The 16,202-nt window shown below is 38.7% G+C and overlaps 1 protein-coding gene across 5 annotated transcripts in view; it reads left to right on the top strand.

Annotated features, from left to right (window-relative positions):
• SDK1 (sidekick cell adhesion molecule 1) overlaps positions 1-16,202 on the top strand; it is a 430,635-nt gene that overhangs the window by 269,491 nt on the left and 144,942 nt on the right. For all 5 annotated transcript variants that reach the window (XM_068908486.1, XM_068908485.1, XM_068908487.1 and 2 more), the window contains 3 exons: positions 2,140-2,251; positions 2,887-3,077; positions 11,464-11,547. In XM_068908486.1, coding sequence (XP_068764587.1) covers positions 2,140-2,251; positions 2,887-3,077; positions 11,464-11,547 — 387 coding nt within the window. The remainder of the gene's footprint in view (positions 1-2,139; positions 2,252-2,886; positions 3,078-11,463; positions 11,548-16,202) is intronic.

Raw genomic sequence — 16,202 nt, 5'->3', positions numbered from 1 at the left:
GAAACTTAAACTGGTTTTGAATATGAAATATGAATATGTATGCTGCCTAGGAACTGTTTAGATAATACTTGGAAACTGTGTTGTTTTATATATAGTTCTTGTTATTTCTGCAACTGGCATTTCTAGATACAGTACGCAGAATCCGAGCACTAAGCATTTTGATGAGCTCTCTGTATCACAGCTGTATTAACTCACCCACTCAAAATCTTTATCAGAAGACCATTTTTAACAGGTTTGTTTTAGGGATTGTATGATATGAAAATAAGTGCGGACTCTTTGTTTAGGTTCTTGCTGCAATTAGTAATAAAGTCAGAGAAACCTCCTTAGGTTTTTCCTAGTTGCAGGGAGAGTAAAGTGCACTTTTATTTCCTGTGCTTATCTGTTTACTGCACAAAGAACCTTTTTCATCTGGTAAACTCCTAGAGGTTACAACAAAGCTGGCTTCTCTCCTTGGGTTGTTTTTCCGGGTGGTTGAGCCATTTTCCAGGGGAGCTGATAAGCAGAACAAGTGGTTTTCCTCTTTTACAGATGGAGATAAGGAATGTTTATTGCCCAATTTACCCTATTTTGTCTTTGCCTAGTTTGTTGATCTTTTAGTATTTGCTGTTGTAAACCTTCACCAGGCGCAGAGGGGTGGCGGTGAACCCCAGTTCTGAGGTTATTTCTTCTCATCAGTAACAAACTACTAAACTGATTGGCAGTGGTTTTTTATTTTCTTCAATTACTGTCTGGGAGATTCCTGTCCTGAATACCTATAAGACTACCACGGAGAGGTTTGCTACTCAATAATATCTTTTCCAGGAGTGTTGTGGAGCAGAGCTAAAACCTACTAAAAATTTAGATTTGTGAGATCCCATATAAGTTATGTTTATATGTTGCAAATGAGAACGAGTTTTAGTACAAATTTTCTTCTCCCTCGGTCCATTATTTGCTCCCAGTTGAGAAACTGTCAAAATGGAAATATTTTTTCATTTTTCATTCTATAATTCAGAATTTTGTTTTGCAAAATAGGTTTGTTTTCTCTACTCACCTTGTAAAGTGTCTGAGCCCCAGTACCAAAGCTTTGTCTAGCCAACGAGTGAAATAGCATGGCAAATAGCTTTTGGCACGCCAGTTGCTTTGAAAGAAGAAAACAAGGACTTTTCTTTCCATTTTCTATTCTTTAGGGAAATACCTTAAAAGAGACATCAGGGTTCATACCTGGCGTTTGCCAATTTGCCACTCTTCTTACCATAATGTACACGGGTTAGACTCCTTTGCAGAAAGCGTTTGATGAGCTGGGCCAGATTTGCATCAGTTTAGATTTATTTTCATTTTTTAATTCTATATTTCATTTATTGGATTCTCTATCTTTAGAAATTTTTATTACTGTCATATTCAAGTTTAAAAATAGCCAATTTTTCTTTCCCAAATGGATTGCTTGAAGCAAAGTACCCATGAATGCATGGGTATTTTAATTCAGTTATTAAATGTACACAGTGATAATTTACAAGCAGCCTTTTAGCCATTTTTTAAAGTGTCTGCTGACTGTTGCATAAGCTAAATTATTTACAGTATGATGCCTCACAAAAGAGAAGCAGATTTGGGTTATTTACTTTGCTGATAAGAGCAGAGGATTGAAGTTGCTGTGATATGCTGCTCTGTTAATTTCTTATTTGCTCCCCAGTGGGTAAAATCTTTTTAAAGAACTAACACGGGTATTGGCAGATTCTTTTGAAATGCCATGGAAGTGGCAAGAATAAACAAAACATGAAAAGGTCTTAAAAAACGTAAGTCAGCAAGTGTTTGATAAAAATAAAAGTGCTCGACAATAGAAAACCTTTAGGATGCTTAATTTATTTGCTCTCTGTTTGAGAATGGCCTCTGCACTCCATCTGGGAGTAGTTCTTGTTGAGTTATGTGTTTTGAATGATACCAAGCTGGGTATATTGAAACAGTGTGTTTGTGCAGGATAATGAAAGCCATTGAAAATGGCCACGCTGAAGATCTCCTCTTAACCGGGAGAATAAGATCCCTGGTAAGGCTGAAGAGTGAAATTTGCAGCGGTGTCACTTGACAAGAGCCTTTGCCTGGGGTGGTTCAGTCATTGCTATTTGCAGAAGTCCAGAGTCTTCATGAGTTTTTTTTCTGTCTACGTAGGTGCTGGCGACCCATCCGACACGGTGGCTCCTGTCATCGTAGTCCCTCCGCAGAATACGAGCGTTGTAGCCGGCAGCGGTGATGTCACGCTGGAGTGTGTGGCCAGTGCCAGGTATCACCAAAGCAGCGGGGTTACAAGGATAAATAAATTAGGAAGGCTGTCCTTCTACTTTCTACTCTGTGGAGTAATTTATTACAGATTCAGTTTACACTGATTATTGCTCTACTATGTATAACGTGCTACAGTTTGCAGCATTCCTATTGCACATGGGGCTAAGTTTCCGCCTAGTAGGAACAGCATTGAATTCTAGGGGAAGTGAATAGCAGAGGTCCTGGGATGATAAGAAGTCCAATAGATTTACTTTCCCCTCAGGGCAGAGATTTTCTTGATACAGTTAATATTGTTTTGGTAATTGAGCTATAATGAAAGCACTTCCTATGCAGCTGATTCCCATAGCAGTATTTACTCATTATATCCTTTTGCTTGGAAAAATCAAATTATTAGTCCTTAAGTTCTATTGCTGTATCAATTAGCTGTGCTTGCATAATGCCGTTTGCGTAGTCTCTGGTCTTGATATGTAGAACTTACATCTTGATTAACTTCTAAATGTCCAATATCTAGGACAGAGAAAGAGTTAGAGGAGTTTTATAATATTTATATAACTGCGGGTAAGTTTATTCTGTAATGGATATTCTTTTATTGCTGTGGCTCTGTTTTGTTTTGTTTTGTTTTTTTAAACTTGGAAGACCTGTTGAGAGACTAAGCATGTCTTGGAAGAGAAATGGAATAAAAATAACCAGCGGAATTAGCAGTTTTGGGAGACGTCTCACTATCACCAACCCAACCTCTGCTGACGTTGGGATGTACTTCTGTGAAGCAAAATTGAGAGACAGCACCGAGGAACCAGCAGGAGCGAAAGCCTTCCTTTCTATAATGGGTAATTCTCAAGGCAGTGTGTTTTTTAGTAAAACAGGCTCTTGACTGAGGTACAGTAGGAAAAAAAAATGATATTTTAATATTTTATCCACCTTAGATTTGAACCTTTCATCGTTGAATGGAACAAAAGAGGTGAAAGGGGGTTATCTTGCAGATTAATTCAGCTGTTCTTCTCTATGAATATAAATCTATCAAATAGATTTTTTTAAAACACTGATATGATTCTGAATCCCCTGTGAAACTATGAATTTAATGAAAAGTTGGGGAAATATAGTAGTAAAATCCTTACTGGGCAGTTTCCACATCTTCCCTTCTAGCTACTTTAAATCCTGATTAACTCGCAGCTTGCTTGCATCTAGTTTTAATGTGTCAAGTGCCTACAATTCCAAGTGAAGCCTTTTAAGAGCACTTCTGTGCGTTGTCTTTTGCAAGAGCCGGTCGGGGGGCCAAGGACTTTCCTGAGCGCACAGGCAGGCAGATGTCATTACTGAAGCAACAAAAGGGAGAAGGAAGTAAGATTAGCATCAGTGCTACGTCCTGGACCTCTGACCACAAGGGAAGCTTTGGACTTAATATTTTTAAAGAGGCATGAATACATTTCAGCCCTTTTTCAGGGAGGGACTGGCCTGTTTCTGCCATCGCTGTTATGCTAGAATTTTGCAGTAGTAGGGAGGTTGTAGTTTGAACATGGTAGTTAGTGTGCATAGCCTGATATAATCATGCAAATGAGCACACTGGACTCAATCTAAAGCTTATGAGGAATTTTAGTATAAAAGTGGAGTTTTAGAATGATAAGCCAGCACTGATTATATGAGTTTAGGTCTTAGGTAACAGTCACAGTGGTAACCGTGTAGGTGTCCTGGACAGATTATTGCTCTGGCAATGATGCAAGCTCTTCATATTGATCAGAATTCATATACATGAATTTCCGGAGTACATTGCAGAGAGAATTCAGCACACAATTGTCTACATTCCTTTAGCCTTCTGAAAAATACAGTTTTTAAGACTCTACTGTATGGCTTCTATTCTATTAAAGCGATTTAAAGCAGTCATGTTAAATAAGAAAACAGCTCTTCTTTGTACAAAGCTCAGTTCCAGGTTCATTTGTACCGCTATGTCTCTATTACATTTATTAGCTTGGTTGCAGTCTTTTTCTTCGTACTCTGTTTCTTAGAATTGTTACTGCACAGCTGCCCTTCCCTTTAAGGAGCAGAGGCAGATTTCACTTATTTATGGCTTTGATTTAAACTCATCCTCACTCATAAGATTTTATTGTAACTAGCTTAATTTTGCTGCTTTGGGCTGTCAAGTCTAGCCTAGTGCAATACTTAAAGCAGCCTCTTGGTTAATGTAAAAAGATTCTTAAATATAGTTACAATAAAAATGAGAAACAGTCATAGGGGGATCATACTAAAATAGCAAAGTTGCCTTTCTTTAGTAGCTTATCTACTCTTATTTTTAGATATTTTATTTATTTCTTGTGCAGTTTTCAGAGGCTGTCAGGGAATGAAGTTATGAAAAGGCCTGTGGATTTGAACAAGCAGATGAAAGAAAGCAGAAACAAATTGGTTACCAATTACTTTTATTTTGTGCTGATGGAACAAGACACTTCAGGTGCAGGTGTTTACTGAATGTGTCATCGAAGGCTGATACGTTTCTTTATTTATGAGTTTCTTGAGCTGGAGGATGGATCTCTCATTTTAAAGAGGAAGCTGAATCAAAGGATTAGTAGTTAATTCATGACTTTTATTCATACGTAGAATTCTGGGATGAATCAGGCTGTTGTTTAATTAGCAAAGGGACAGGTTCTGGAAGAAAGCACAGTAAAGATTCAAACCACATTTACTCCTTCTTCTGATGAAATAATTCTACGGATTTTCTAAGGATTTTTGTGATATATTTCTCCTAACCGACTGGAGTGGCATTTACAGAGACTCAAGTATGCTTGTCCATTTGCGTGTATGTGATATTTGTAGTGTGTGCATGTTGATAGTGTGTCTGATAATGAGCTGTGCTTCTTTGGGAGGATAATATAGCATGGGCTTAGAAAGGGGTCTTGACTAACAGGTAAAGGAAGTTGTGTTAATGGAACAAGTTTGTTTTCAAAATGCTTGTGATAAACCAAATAAGACATTCCATAGTACAGCAATGAGAGCTTTTGTGGGTTGATAGAAAAATTATTTTGCTATTATCAGGTAGAACAAAGGTAGTGATAAAAAGATGGATGATCAAAGATATCACAAATGTTGAATTAATAAGAGCCATTTTTTTTTTACAAATACGTCAGTCCTTGCTTTTCCCAGCTAAGTCACACAACTTGAGCGTGTGCTCAGAAGGTGACAAGAGTTCTAGTAGAAGGCGATGGAGCTTAGTACAAAGGTGTGCATACCCAGCTTACATTCCTATTTGTGACCTACAGTAGTATTTCAGAAATTATTTCTGAATATTTCTGACAGTACCTCTCCTGTTTGTAAATGAAGATCACCCTAACACTTGAAAAATCTGAACATCTAACGGAGTAGTACTGCATGAGCAAGAAGAAAGTGCTCTAGTCTTTTGTTGCGGTACAGTTTCCTTCTGAATGTGGCAAAGAGCTTTCTAACATCTTTATATTATTCCAGCAAAGATAAACCGAGGGGGTTCCAAACTCTCGTTTTATTAGCTGCAATTGTTTTAAATTTTTAAAGGGTAGCATGTTCCTCAGTTGGCAGAGTAACAGTTTGGGGAAGATTTGTTGCAGATTAGGTAAGAGTGCATTTGTTTTACCGCTAACTGGTGGAAGATTAAATAATTTAGAGAATCGTCTCATGAGCACACCAATTTGCAAACGGAGCTAATCTTAAATTCTTCTGCTCCAATTTTGCAAGTTCCTGTAGCAACAAATTGCAGTAGTCATTTTTAAAGTGATTGTTCTATGGGAAATTATGAATTGTAGGCACACAAGGGAATAAGGAGTGAAACCATGAAAACTATAGCGCTCTTTAAAGCAGGTGCAGTCAGAAAGTAAAATCTGAACAAAATGAGGAAAAAAGAAAAACAATAAGAATGGCTTTTTATGACTGGATGTTATACAGAACTGAATGTTAAAGCCCTGTTGGCATATCCAAAGGAGTAGGATGGAATCATGTAGAATCACAGTAGAGGATTTCCTTTCTTTTTTGGTGCTGTTTTGTGCCTGGAAGCGCTGATCAGCATTAATAGATGTATTATTCTCATCTCAGTGTTTCCTAGAGAGAACTTTTACGTCCCAGCTGGATATATTTCTTTCTGAAAACAGGAGATTAGGTGAATGTTGTAGGTCTATCTCTTTGTTCTGATTCTCATAAAATACAAAGGATACAGCTTCATGGGGTCATGGGATTCATGAACACATCAGAAACATAAATAGCATTAGTTTGGAGGACCAACCTGGCTAGAAGCTGAGATGATCTATAGGGCTATTCCCCCTTCACTCCACTTCGCCGGAAGCAAGTGTGGAGATGCAGAAGGGCCTTCTTTGTGCATTGCCATTGTTCATGAATTTCCATTAAGTGTTTATATTGCTGATAAAAACAGAAATTGTCTTAAGCTGTTGCTAGCCACCTTAGTTCTTTGCCCTCAGCTCTCTGAATATAGTAGTCCTCACAGTTTCAGTTCAGATATTCAGAAACCATACACGCTATGTCTTGAAAGCAGAAGAAGGAAATTTTCTGCGATGATTGTGTTTATGTATTGTGCATAAGAAAAGAGTGAGCATTTTCAAGAAAGCTGTTTTATATATAAAATGTCTTTTGACTTGTCTAAATATGCATGCAGAGGCTCAAAGCAGAAAAATGAGGTAGTCTGTTGAAAAGAAAGTTATGTGGAAGAAATGAGTTTGAAAGCTGTTCAACTATTATCTGAAATTCATAGACCAGCCCTTTAATAATCTTTTTTGCTTTCATTATATCATTACTACTTTTGGTTTGGTGAGCCACAGAAGTTCTTGAGACTGACATATCAGTGTCCCCTTGCACCCGAATGCACACAGGACCCAGCCTGGACAATCTCCCAGTGAAGTAATAGGACTTCCGGGTAGTCCAGTTTGGCCCATGACATGCACTGGAAGTTTCCCCTTCTTTCGGTTCTGCAGACAGAAGCTGTGTGCCCTGGGCTCTAGGATTTTAGAGTGCAGGTCGCAGTAGGGCGGTTTGTCATACTTACCACATAGGTTCCCAGAGGCGATAACGGGATCTATTTTTGAAAGCAGCTGTTCCCAGGACAAAAGGATTTTTCCCATGACTCAGAGCATGCAAAGCTCAAAACAAGAGACTGAGGGTAGCTTTTCATCTGTTTCTGTTTTAACCTGATACTCATGCAAAGAAAAGCCCTGCTTCAAGGAATCTGTTATATCTGGGTGCACAACGTATACTCTCCCAACACACTCTGATTTTCTGTCCGGAGTTAGACTTTGTACCTATAAGGGGCTCTCATGTTTTCCGTTCCACCTTCTTTACAGGGTATTCACCAAATAACTTAGTTTATGCTGATGTCAGAGAAAGGCTTCCGTGTTTAGGGCTCAGTTTTCCTCTTAAATATGCAGGCCTGAATTTCTGAGTGATACAGGAATTTCAGCTTTGGAGGAGTCCCTGAGGCTTTCTCTGTTCTGTCTGACTTTCACGTAGGTATCTAGGATTCAGTCACACATCTCCAATGCAGCTTGAAGGGTATGTAATGGATGCTGACTGCTGTCTTTTGAATGTTAAAATCAGTGACCATGTAACTCTGTGTGGGAGAAGTTAGAACGGTGTCAAATTTTGCAGGCTCCCAAGGGCTTTGCAGAGAGGCTGTTTTTGCAATGATGTCTGTAGTGCAACATCCCCCACCCCCAAACCCTCAACAGCTATAAAAAGCATGCATTTATATTCAGATATTCTTTTTCCCCTTTGCTTGTTCTTGACCTTTTAGTTAAGATCAGGCAAACACCAATACGATAGCTGAACAATATAGTATCTATTTCTTTCAGTCTAATATGAGACATGACCCCTCTCGTTGCACAGCACAGTGCATTGCCAGCAGGGTGAACTTGATATAATAGGTCTCTTCCTCCTCTAACCGTTGTGATTCTATAATTTAAATCAAATGTTTGACCTGATACCAAGAGGGAACTGTCATTCCTTGAAATAGCTGTGTCCGGGGGCTTGTGTCTGGCATGTTAGATAGTTTGGAAGACATTGTAATTTCACCACACATATTAAATTTCAACACATGATTATTGCCTACAACAATAAATGTTCACATTCACACTGTGTGATCAAAACCAAGCTTTACAAATATGCAGTATAGCCGTATATACAAAGCCAGAGTGCCCCTTTAGAATGCTATCTGACCCCTGTGAATATTGCTGTTTTCTGTGGCCTCTTCCTGACAGATATCCAGCAAGCGTTATACAACGCCCAAAGGCAGGTCCCATGAATTTTGCCCTTGCAACAGGTCTCTAGGCCTTGAGGCACACCCCTCGTATACCGATCATATGCCTGACTTCTTAGACGTGGGGAGCCTAGCTTTCAGTTTTCTAGGATCTGTAACTGGAGCCCTTTCTGTTTAATCTCTTCAGCAGTCTCAGTTCTGTTGAAGCTGTAGACCCTCACTACTCAGTGCAGTGGGCAGGTAAAATGGAGCCTGCAAAGGACCTATTGGTGTTGCTTGTGTAAGAGACAGGCATGTGGAAAAGCAGCGCCGTTGGCGTGGAAGGTATCGCCCTGCATAGCCTCTCTGAGTTGGCCTGTATCCTTTAGACCCAAGACCTTTATCTACTGCTCTGTCTTATCTGCTGCAGTGTCTTCCTGCTTCTTTCAGAAAAGCTGGTGTGAATCGTCCTTTTATAACAGTCCCATTTGCGAGGCAACAGTTATCAGTGACTTCAAGTTTCTTCTCCAGTAATTCACTGCTTGATAGCCAGCTCACCTAAACATCTCTTTTTATAATCAGTTTCTTCCAGGGTAGCAGAACAACCTGTATGGTATTTAAAAGAAGGAGCACAGGCTGAAGAGGGGGAAAGCAGGCTAAATAAATATGCCAAGTGTATCTGCAGCAGCTATGAACAGTAGTTCATAAGTAGTGGTCATGGAGCCACTAGCATCTTTGAGGTCACCTTAACTGCTCTGCAGCTGGACTGCGGGCCCATGTTGAAGATAAATCTGCAAATTTATCGCTGATGTGTGAATATGTTGCTGATCCAGGAGAAAGTTTGAGAGCTGGCAGCTGAAGGTTGCCAGGTTTAAAAGTTGGCCTGTTGAGGTTAGAGTGCCATAGAAAGGGGAGGGTAAAAGGGGTACATTCAGTAATCCCCTAAAAAGAGGAAAATATGCAGGAGCCTCACTGACAGAAAAGACATCCATAGCTAGAAGCGCAAAGTTAGAAGGCCTGGGTGTAGGGATATGTGCCTGGGTGCTCACTTGCTTCTATGCTGCTTTGGCCACCTTACCCCTCACAATCAAATACACTGAAATAGAACAAGAGGTTCAAAATTTATTTTAAGAGAGGTCAGCCAGGTGGACAGATAGATAAGTAAGGACACTAGGCTAAAAATTTGGAAACCAGAAAAATAAAATTCTGGGAACTGGAGCTCAAGGAAAGCATCAGATGTGGCTTGGAGGGGGCACAAAAAGGAAAAGTGTACGATACCCAGACACGGACTCAGATGGATTGCAGAGGGCTCAGCAACTTAGATGATCAAACATGTCAAACACTGTGTTCCATCAGTGACTTTCAATTAAATGTTCAGCTTTTCAATTTGTTGTTTAGATTAATGCATGAGATCATGTGCAATAAATCACCTCTTATTATGTATGTTTATTAATAGCTTTATATTTAGGCAGTGAGGATCAATAATGTTAACACATGTATATTATTAGAATATAATAAATCATGTAGCTTGGTTTAATGGTTTTGCTGGGTAAAAGCATATTCCAGGCTATTTTGCAACCTTACCTTCTCCTCTGCACAAGATTTTGAAGACTAGTATTGATTGACTTTATTTGGAATGAATACAGAATTGTAATATCCATCCAAGCCCAAAAGGGATCCCAGTTCTGTGCACTCAAGCAAGTATTTTATTGTAGTTAGCGGGAAGGCATGCTGTGAGTGCGTTCGGAGTCGTAGTCCTGGTGGTTACCGCTGTGTACTTGCTGGCACGTCGTATAATCACTCTGTGAAATGCTGATAGCAACGCTTGCTATACTACAGGTCATAGCAGGAGAAATAACAGGATATTTGCAGGATAAATTGATGTGATTTTATTTTCACTTGTGAAAATAAGTTATGTCCTATCAATAATACAAACAACACGTGTGGTTTTCACGTATGATTGGTGAAGAGCTTTGAGAAAAGATCATCTTAGATGACCTTGGATCTTGCTTGAGCTTGCTACATTTTTTTCCAATCTACTTGAATTCCTTAAGATGAAAATACAAGCGACTTGTTCTTACAAGCCATTTATATTGCCTTGTCTGTATTTTTTAAAACTTCACAGTCAGTTTGCCTAGACTACAATAGAACTGTAGTTATAATCAAATGAAATGCTTCTAAAAACAGTACTCAAATGATAATTGCATTGAACAGACTATGACAGTTGTTAGTTACCGTGATAATGACTGCAACCTTAATGCCTGTGGGATTTTGACATGATGCTCTTCAATCTTATGCTGCATAGAAGAAAGAGTTACATGACAGCATGCTCTACAGTTTCTGGAATCTTGTCTTTGTTTAATTAAACGTCCAATATCTTTTCTTTAGTCCTAATGATAAAGTGTGGGTTTTTGTGGTTATTACTGTAACTTCAATTAAAGCATTAAATCTGTTTGCTTTCAAGAAATAAAACTGTTGAGGAGAATTTTTTTAATTATGTTGCACTTATCCTCTGATATAGGCTCTCTGACAAGTTATGGCACTTTATTTGACATGCTTCATGCCTTCATGCCTTCATGAGGTGGTGTTTAGTTTAGATACTGAAGCAAACTATCCTATAAAATCCTATGTTGTAAATATAAACCTTTATAAACCTCTCGGGAAGGCTCTTCTGAACTGAGAATTAAAACATTCCATGATTCAAACCTATAAAGTGAAAAGTAGTCCCCTGCTCTGAGTATTAATTTGCTGTGCAAAACCCTAAATCTCACCTGACGTTGACTTGCCTCTCTTTGAAATTCATATTCATCACAGCAAATAATTGTTGACTTTTTTATGATGCTTTTACTACTGAAAAAAAAAAAAAGAGCTCCCAAAAGGAGACAAACTACTCTGTTGGTAATACACTGTATTAAATGCAATGCTTGTGGAGAGATTATATGAAATTCTTTGAATCAACATCCATTTTTTATATTGCTCTGTTTTTTGTTTACTTTTGTTTGTTTTCCCTGGTCTTAAAGAACCACCATATTTTACTGCTGAGCCTGAGAGTCGGATTTTGGCTGAAGTGGGGAAAGACGTGGACATCTTGTGCCAAGCTATGGGTGAGTGTGCAGAAGAACCGAAGCTTGCATGAGAGAGAGGTGCATAGTCTGTACTGGTGAAAGCATCTTATATCAACTTCTAATGATCTGAGGCCTGTATATAATTACTAACTATCACTGGTCTGGTGATTATAAGGTAGAATTTCCTTCTGCCAGAAGGATGTCCTCTGCCTTTGGGAAAATGGACAGTCCTTTTACTTTAGTTTAGTTTTGATGGGTGTAAGGCAGGCACGTTCATGTTTGTCTGTTGGGCAGGACACCGCCTGCTCCTTTCCTTCCGTGAGCTTGACTTCGTAGTTCTCGTTGCTTGACAAGAATCAGTGTCTTGAGGCGGTAAATGGGCTGAGGTAGAGGTATGGTTTTGGAACCCATCATTTGCAATACAAACAGTCAGTGAATTCAGTAGCTGAAACTTCCTTGTTTCAGCTTCCTTGTAAAAATTGTGGAGCTTTTACACTGAGTAGAATGTCAGTAGCTGTAATATTTAAGTGTAGTTAGATTGCTGCAGAAGGACTGTTTCAGGCAGTTTTTAATTGGAAGGTGTTTTAATAACATAAATGCCTTCAAATGTTTATAATTCCACCTAAAATAAAATGCTTTTTAAGATTAATTCCATAGAAATAGAAGCACATCCTATTTTAGCGCTCTGAAAAATAGGAAGCATCGTAGTCTTGTGATTAAAGCAGATAATTAAAAGTTAATAAAGTTGGATATTAAGTTTTGACTCTCTCAATGGATTTTCATGTCACTTTGGCAATCTACTTAGCCTTTTGGTGCCTCAGTTTTCCAGATGCTGAGGTTAATAGGCAGTATGCATATAAATGCTTTGAAATCCTTAGGTAAAAAGTACGCAGTCTTGTAAAAAAAAAAAAAAACAACAACAAGCAAAACAACCCAAAACAAACACTCTGCAACACTGACAGTTTATTTGGCTGCATTCTTTCTTCGGATCAGGGCCACATAAAATACTCTTTATTGCATGATTATATTGTTTCCATTACGATTTAAGCATTTTTTGTGCTTTCCATGTAGGAAAGAGTCAACACTTTACAAATCTGTCAGTGCAGTAAGCAAGCACGTGTGTAAGGGTGCTCCTGTGGATATGGAATTTCAAAAGCCTTTGAGGTCTCTTACCAAAGGCTCTTCGAGTAACTAAGTGATCAAATTATAAGAGACCAGGTCTCCTTGTGAATTAATGACTTTTTAAAGAGAACAAATGCTCAGTTCTCAAAGCAGAGACCTGCTGTCAATGGTGCTCCCCAGGAACTGGAACCTGTGCTAGTCACCATATGCATAAATGCCCTGGAAAAGGAGGTGGACAGTCAGATGAAAACATTTGCTGATTATATGAAAATATTCAAGGTAATCAAAATTAAAATTGACTGGAGATGAGTCGCAGAAGGTTCTAATGATTCAAAGTGACTGGGCAGTAAACTTGCAGGTGGAATTAATGACAGAGATGAAATTAGCTATTGCTAATTCAGAAAAGCTATGTCTTCTGGAAAGATCAGCTCAGTGCCAACCTATGATTCAAAATGTTAAGTACTGGGAAGAAAGGAATAGAAAAAATCAGAGAATATCACTGCAGCACCGTGTGAAACCACGGGGCACCCCCATCTCAAAGACTTTACACAGTTCTAATTGCTCCGTTGGAGAAAGAGGTATAGAAAAACTAGAAGTGGTGCAGAAAAGTAGGAATAGTATAACTAGAGGTCTAGGTGGTTCCTGAATAATGGAAAATTAAATAGACTGGAACTCTTCAGGAAAGCGATCAGTGAATGGTGGTTACCATATGGAAAGGTGATTAGAAAAAGGTGATTCTCTCTTTTTTACTGCAAGCGTAGAGGAGGCACTCAGTTACATTTCCAGGTAGTAGATGTATAAAAAACAAGATATTTTTTCAAAAAACATGTAAACTGTGGAGGTCATTGTTACAGGCAGTAGTTAAGATCAGAAATACAAATAGTTTAGAAAAACAAAATTAAATATATTTGTGGAAGAAAAACCTAGTAAGGACTGTTAAACACAGTTGTGTGTGTGCAACGCGTGGCTCAGAAAGTAGCTAAAGCACAGATTACTGGAGCTGAAGAAGTGGAAATAGCATTCCGTCCTTATTTTGTTCTTTCATTTTGTGCCTGAGCATCCAAGACAAGCCAATTTCAAAGGAACGGTATATGAATAGATAGGCATTTATTCTGGCCATGTACTACCATCTTTATGTTTCAGCATGTGTATGTCAAACATGCTGGCATCTTCTATTGGAGAAGATTTGTCAAGTAGCAGAATTAAAACCAAATATTGTATCATTAGGGAAATTGAATTAAAAAAGCATTCTCAGTTTTTTCCAAAAATGTTTCAGTTGTACATAACTGTGATCAGTCTCTGGATTGTTTCACCATCACTGTGGGAAAGCTGTCTGCTGTCTAAGATGTTTTTCATTTATTTAAAAAAAAAAAAATCCTTGAGAGGTCAGGGAGATAAGAGGGTGATTTCTAACTCTGCCTTCTGTTCTGACTTGTCTTTTGAGCAATTTAGCTCCCAAGGGGATTAATAGGGCAGTAATAATCATTCTCAGTAGATGAGGTTTTATTTGAGATATGGGAGTCCTTACTAGAGCCAAATAATTTATTTCTGCTGAACTCTTTCAGTGCACCTCTAATTTGTTGATGAATGGGAGCATGGAAACTCGTCTTCACATAGATAATTTTACTAACTGTCTACATCACAGGCTTGTAAGGGGCAGGTACTAGCTCCATACAGTACCTAAGTATAGGGGCCTTTCAATCCATTACTACACAAATCTGCACTCAGAAAAGGATAAGTGAAGGTTGCCGCCCCCCTACTCCAAGCTAGGAGCTAGAGTAATAGCTCTAGGGGAACGCGAGGCTGCCCTGCACCTTCGCTGCAAATAGGAAGGCGGATTGCATTTCTCCCAGCCCCATGGCGCTTTGTGCACACAGCCCATTTGCTCAGGCTTTGTGCGCTTTGAATGTGTGAGAGAGAGATTAATTTCACAATATAAGCAGAGATTAACTGTAAATAAAATTGCAGCTTGCACAGACTAGCTTTTTACTTGCCTATAATGGAGTTTCAGTGTATCAGACTGCACTGTAACCATGCTGTGTTGTATATCTTTCAGCACTCGCTGATGCTGCCTGCATTTTCATTGGGTTTCCTTTAAATGCTTTTCTTATTTGCTTATAGAAAGTTCAGAGCTGCAGGCAGTGGTGGTGTCTAGGGAGCACAGTTAATTGGACTTTAGTTCTACCTGTTTAGACAAGTACAAAGAAGGATGCTTTTGGGACTCCCCAGTAGCCCACTGGGAGCTAGTGAAGGCAATAAAAAAATAACAAAAATGACACTGTGAGTATTTAGAGTCTTTTATCCAGCTTCTTAAATAAGTTAAAATTGGCAAAGAGTCAAGCATCTGTTTCACAGACGGGGAAACTGAGCCTCAGACTGCATAAATTACTTGCCCAAGGTTACGGAGAAAATGGCAGAGCCAGAAGCAAAGTCTCAGTTTCCCGGCTTCCAGTCTCCTCTGTAACACTAGATTAGTTTGTCAGCCTCTCTTTGAAAAATGAAAAGCACTGTATACATGCTGGGAAGTTAGAGAAGGTGTAGTGCAACAGGTCTTTAAAGTATTTTCTTCTTTTCATTTTTTCACCAGAAGGCTTTAGAGAGAAAGAGAAGGAAAATTCCTAAGGGAAAGGGGGACTAGAAGAGGGGTAAAAGAGAAGAGACTAGATTTAATTATATTTATAGCTAAAGAGGTAGCAAAATGAAAATAGAAAATTTGTACAACTTTGAAGACAAATCTCTCTAGGATGATCACGAAAGCCCAAATGAATGCTGCTGACAGGCTCCAGCATGCTTTGATAAGATCCTGTTATTCGGACTCATAACTTTGAGCAGAGGAAGATATCTGTAACCAAAATGTAGAAAAATAGAGATGGTAATACTCAGTTTGTCAGCTGCACTGGTGATAGGAAGGTGCATCTCACAGTGATTATAGGATTAGGAGGTTTGCTAATGCTGTTAGTAGAATGGGATTTATGGAATGACACCAGTGTTAAAGGTCTGAAGTACTGAATGCAGGATTTCATTATTTCCAAGGTGCCTACCAAGCCTGATGTGTGGGAAAATGGAATTGCGATTATTTAAACTTGACATCATTTCCAGGCTCCTCTGCATCCAGAGAACTATCCCATTTTGATCATCTGTTTCTTCATTACTCGGTGATAATTTGTATTTGCCCAGGAGGATTTTCAAGAGATGAATAACGCTCTCACCGAGAATTGTGAACACTGAAATTTACACTAATTCTGTACATGGGCTGTTGTATGAAATTTAAATTATGTGTATTGCAAGCTACCGCACTACGTCTATTCTCTGTCAGACAACGCGCTCTACATAGTGAGTTTCTTCCTGAGATGATTACCTCCTAGATTAGGAGTACGTTTTACTTTATCAACAGAACAAAAGCTTCAGAGGTGATTGTAGTAAATGACGCATGTTTATAAAAATAACAGCAGGAATTGAGTGTTGTTTTTCAATCATTCCTTATATTGTTTGTACAGTCTTTCTAGGAGTTAATACAGCTTTTGTCTGTGTACAGAGAACAAGTAAATTGAAAGGAGATACAGATGCATATA

This window comes from Struthio camelus, chromosome 15 (genome assembly GCF_040807025.1).
Source record: "Struthio camelus isolate bStrCam1 chromosome 15, bStrCam1.hap1, whole genome shotgun sequence".
Taxonomy (NCBI): domain Eukaryota; kingdom Metazoa; phylum Chordata; class Aves; order Struthioniformes; family Struthionidae; genus Struthio; species Struthio camelus.
This window is presented reverse-complemented; position numbering and strand designations above follow the sequence as displayed.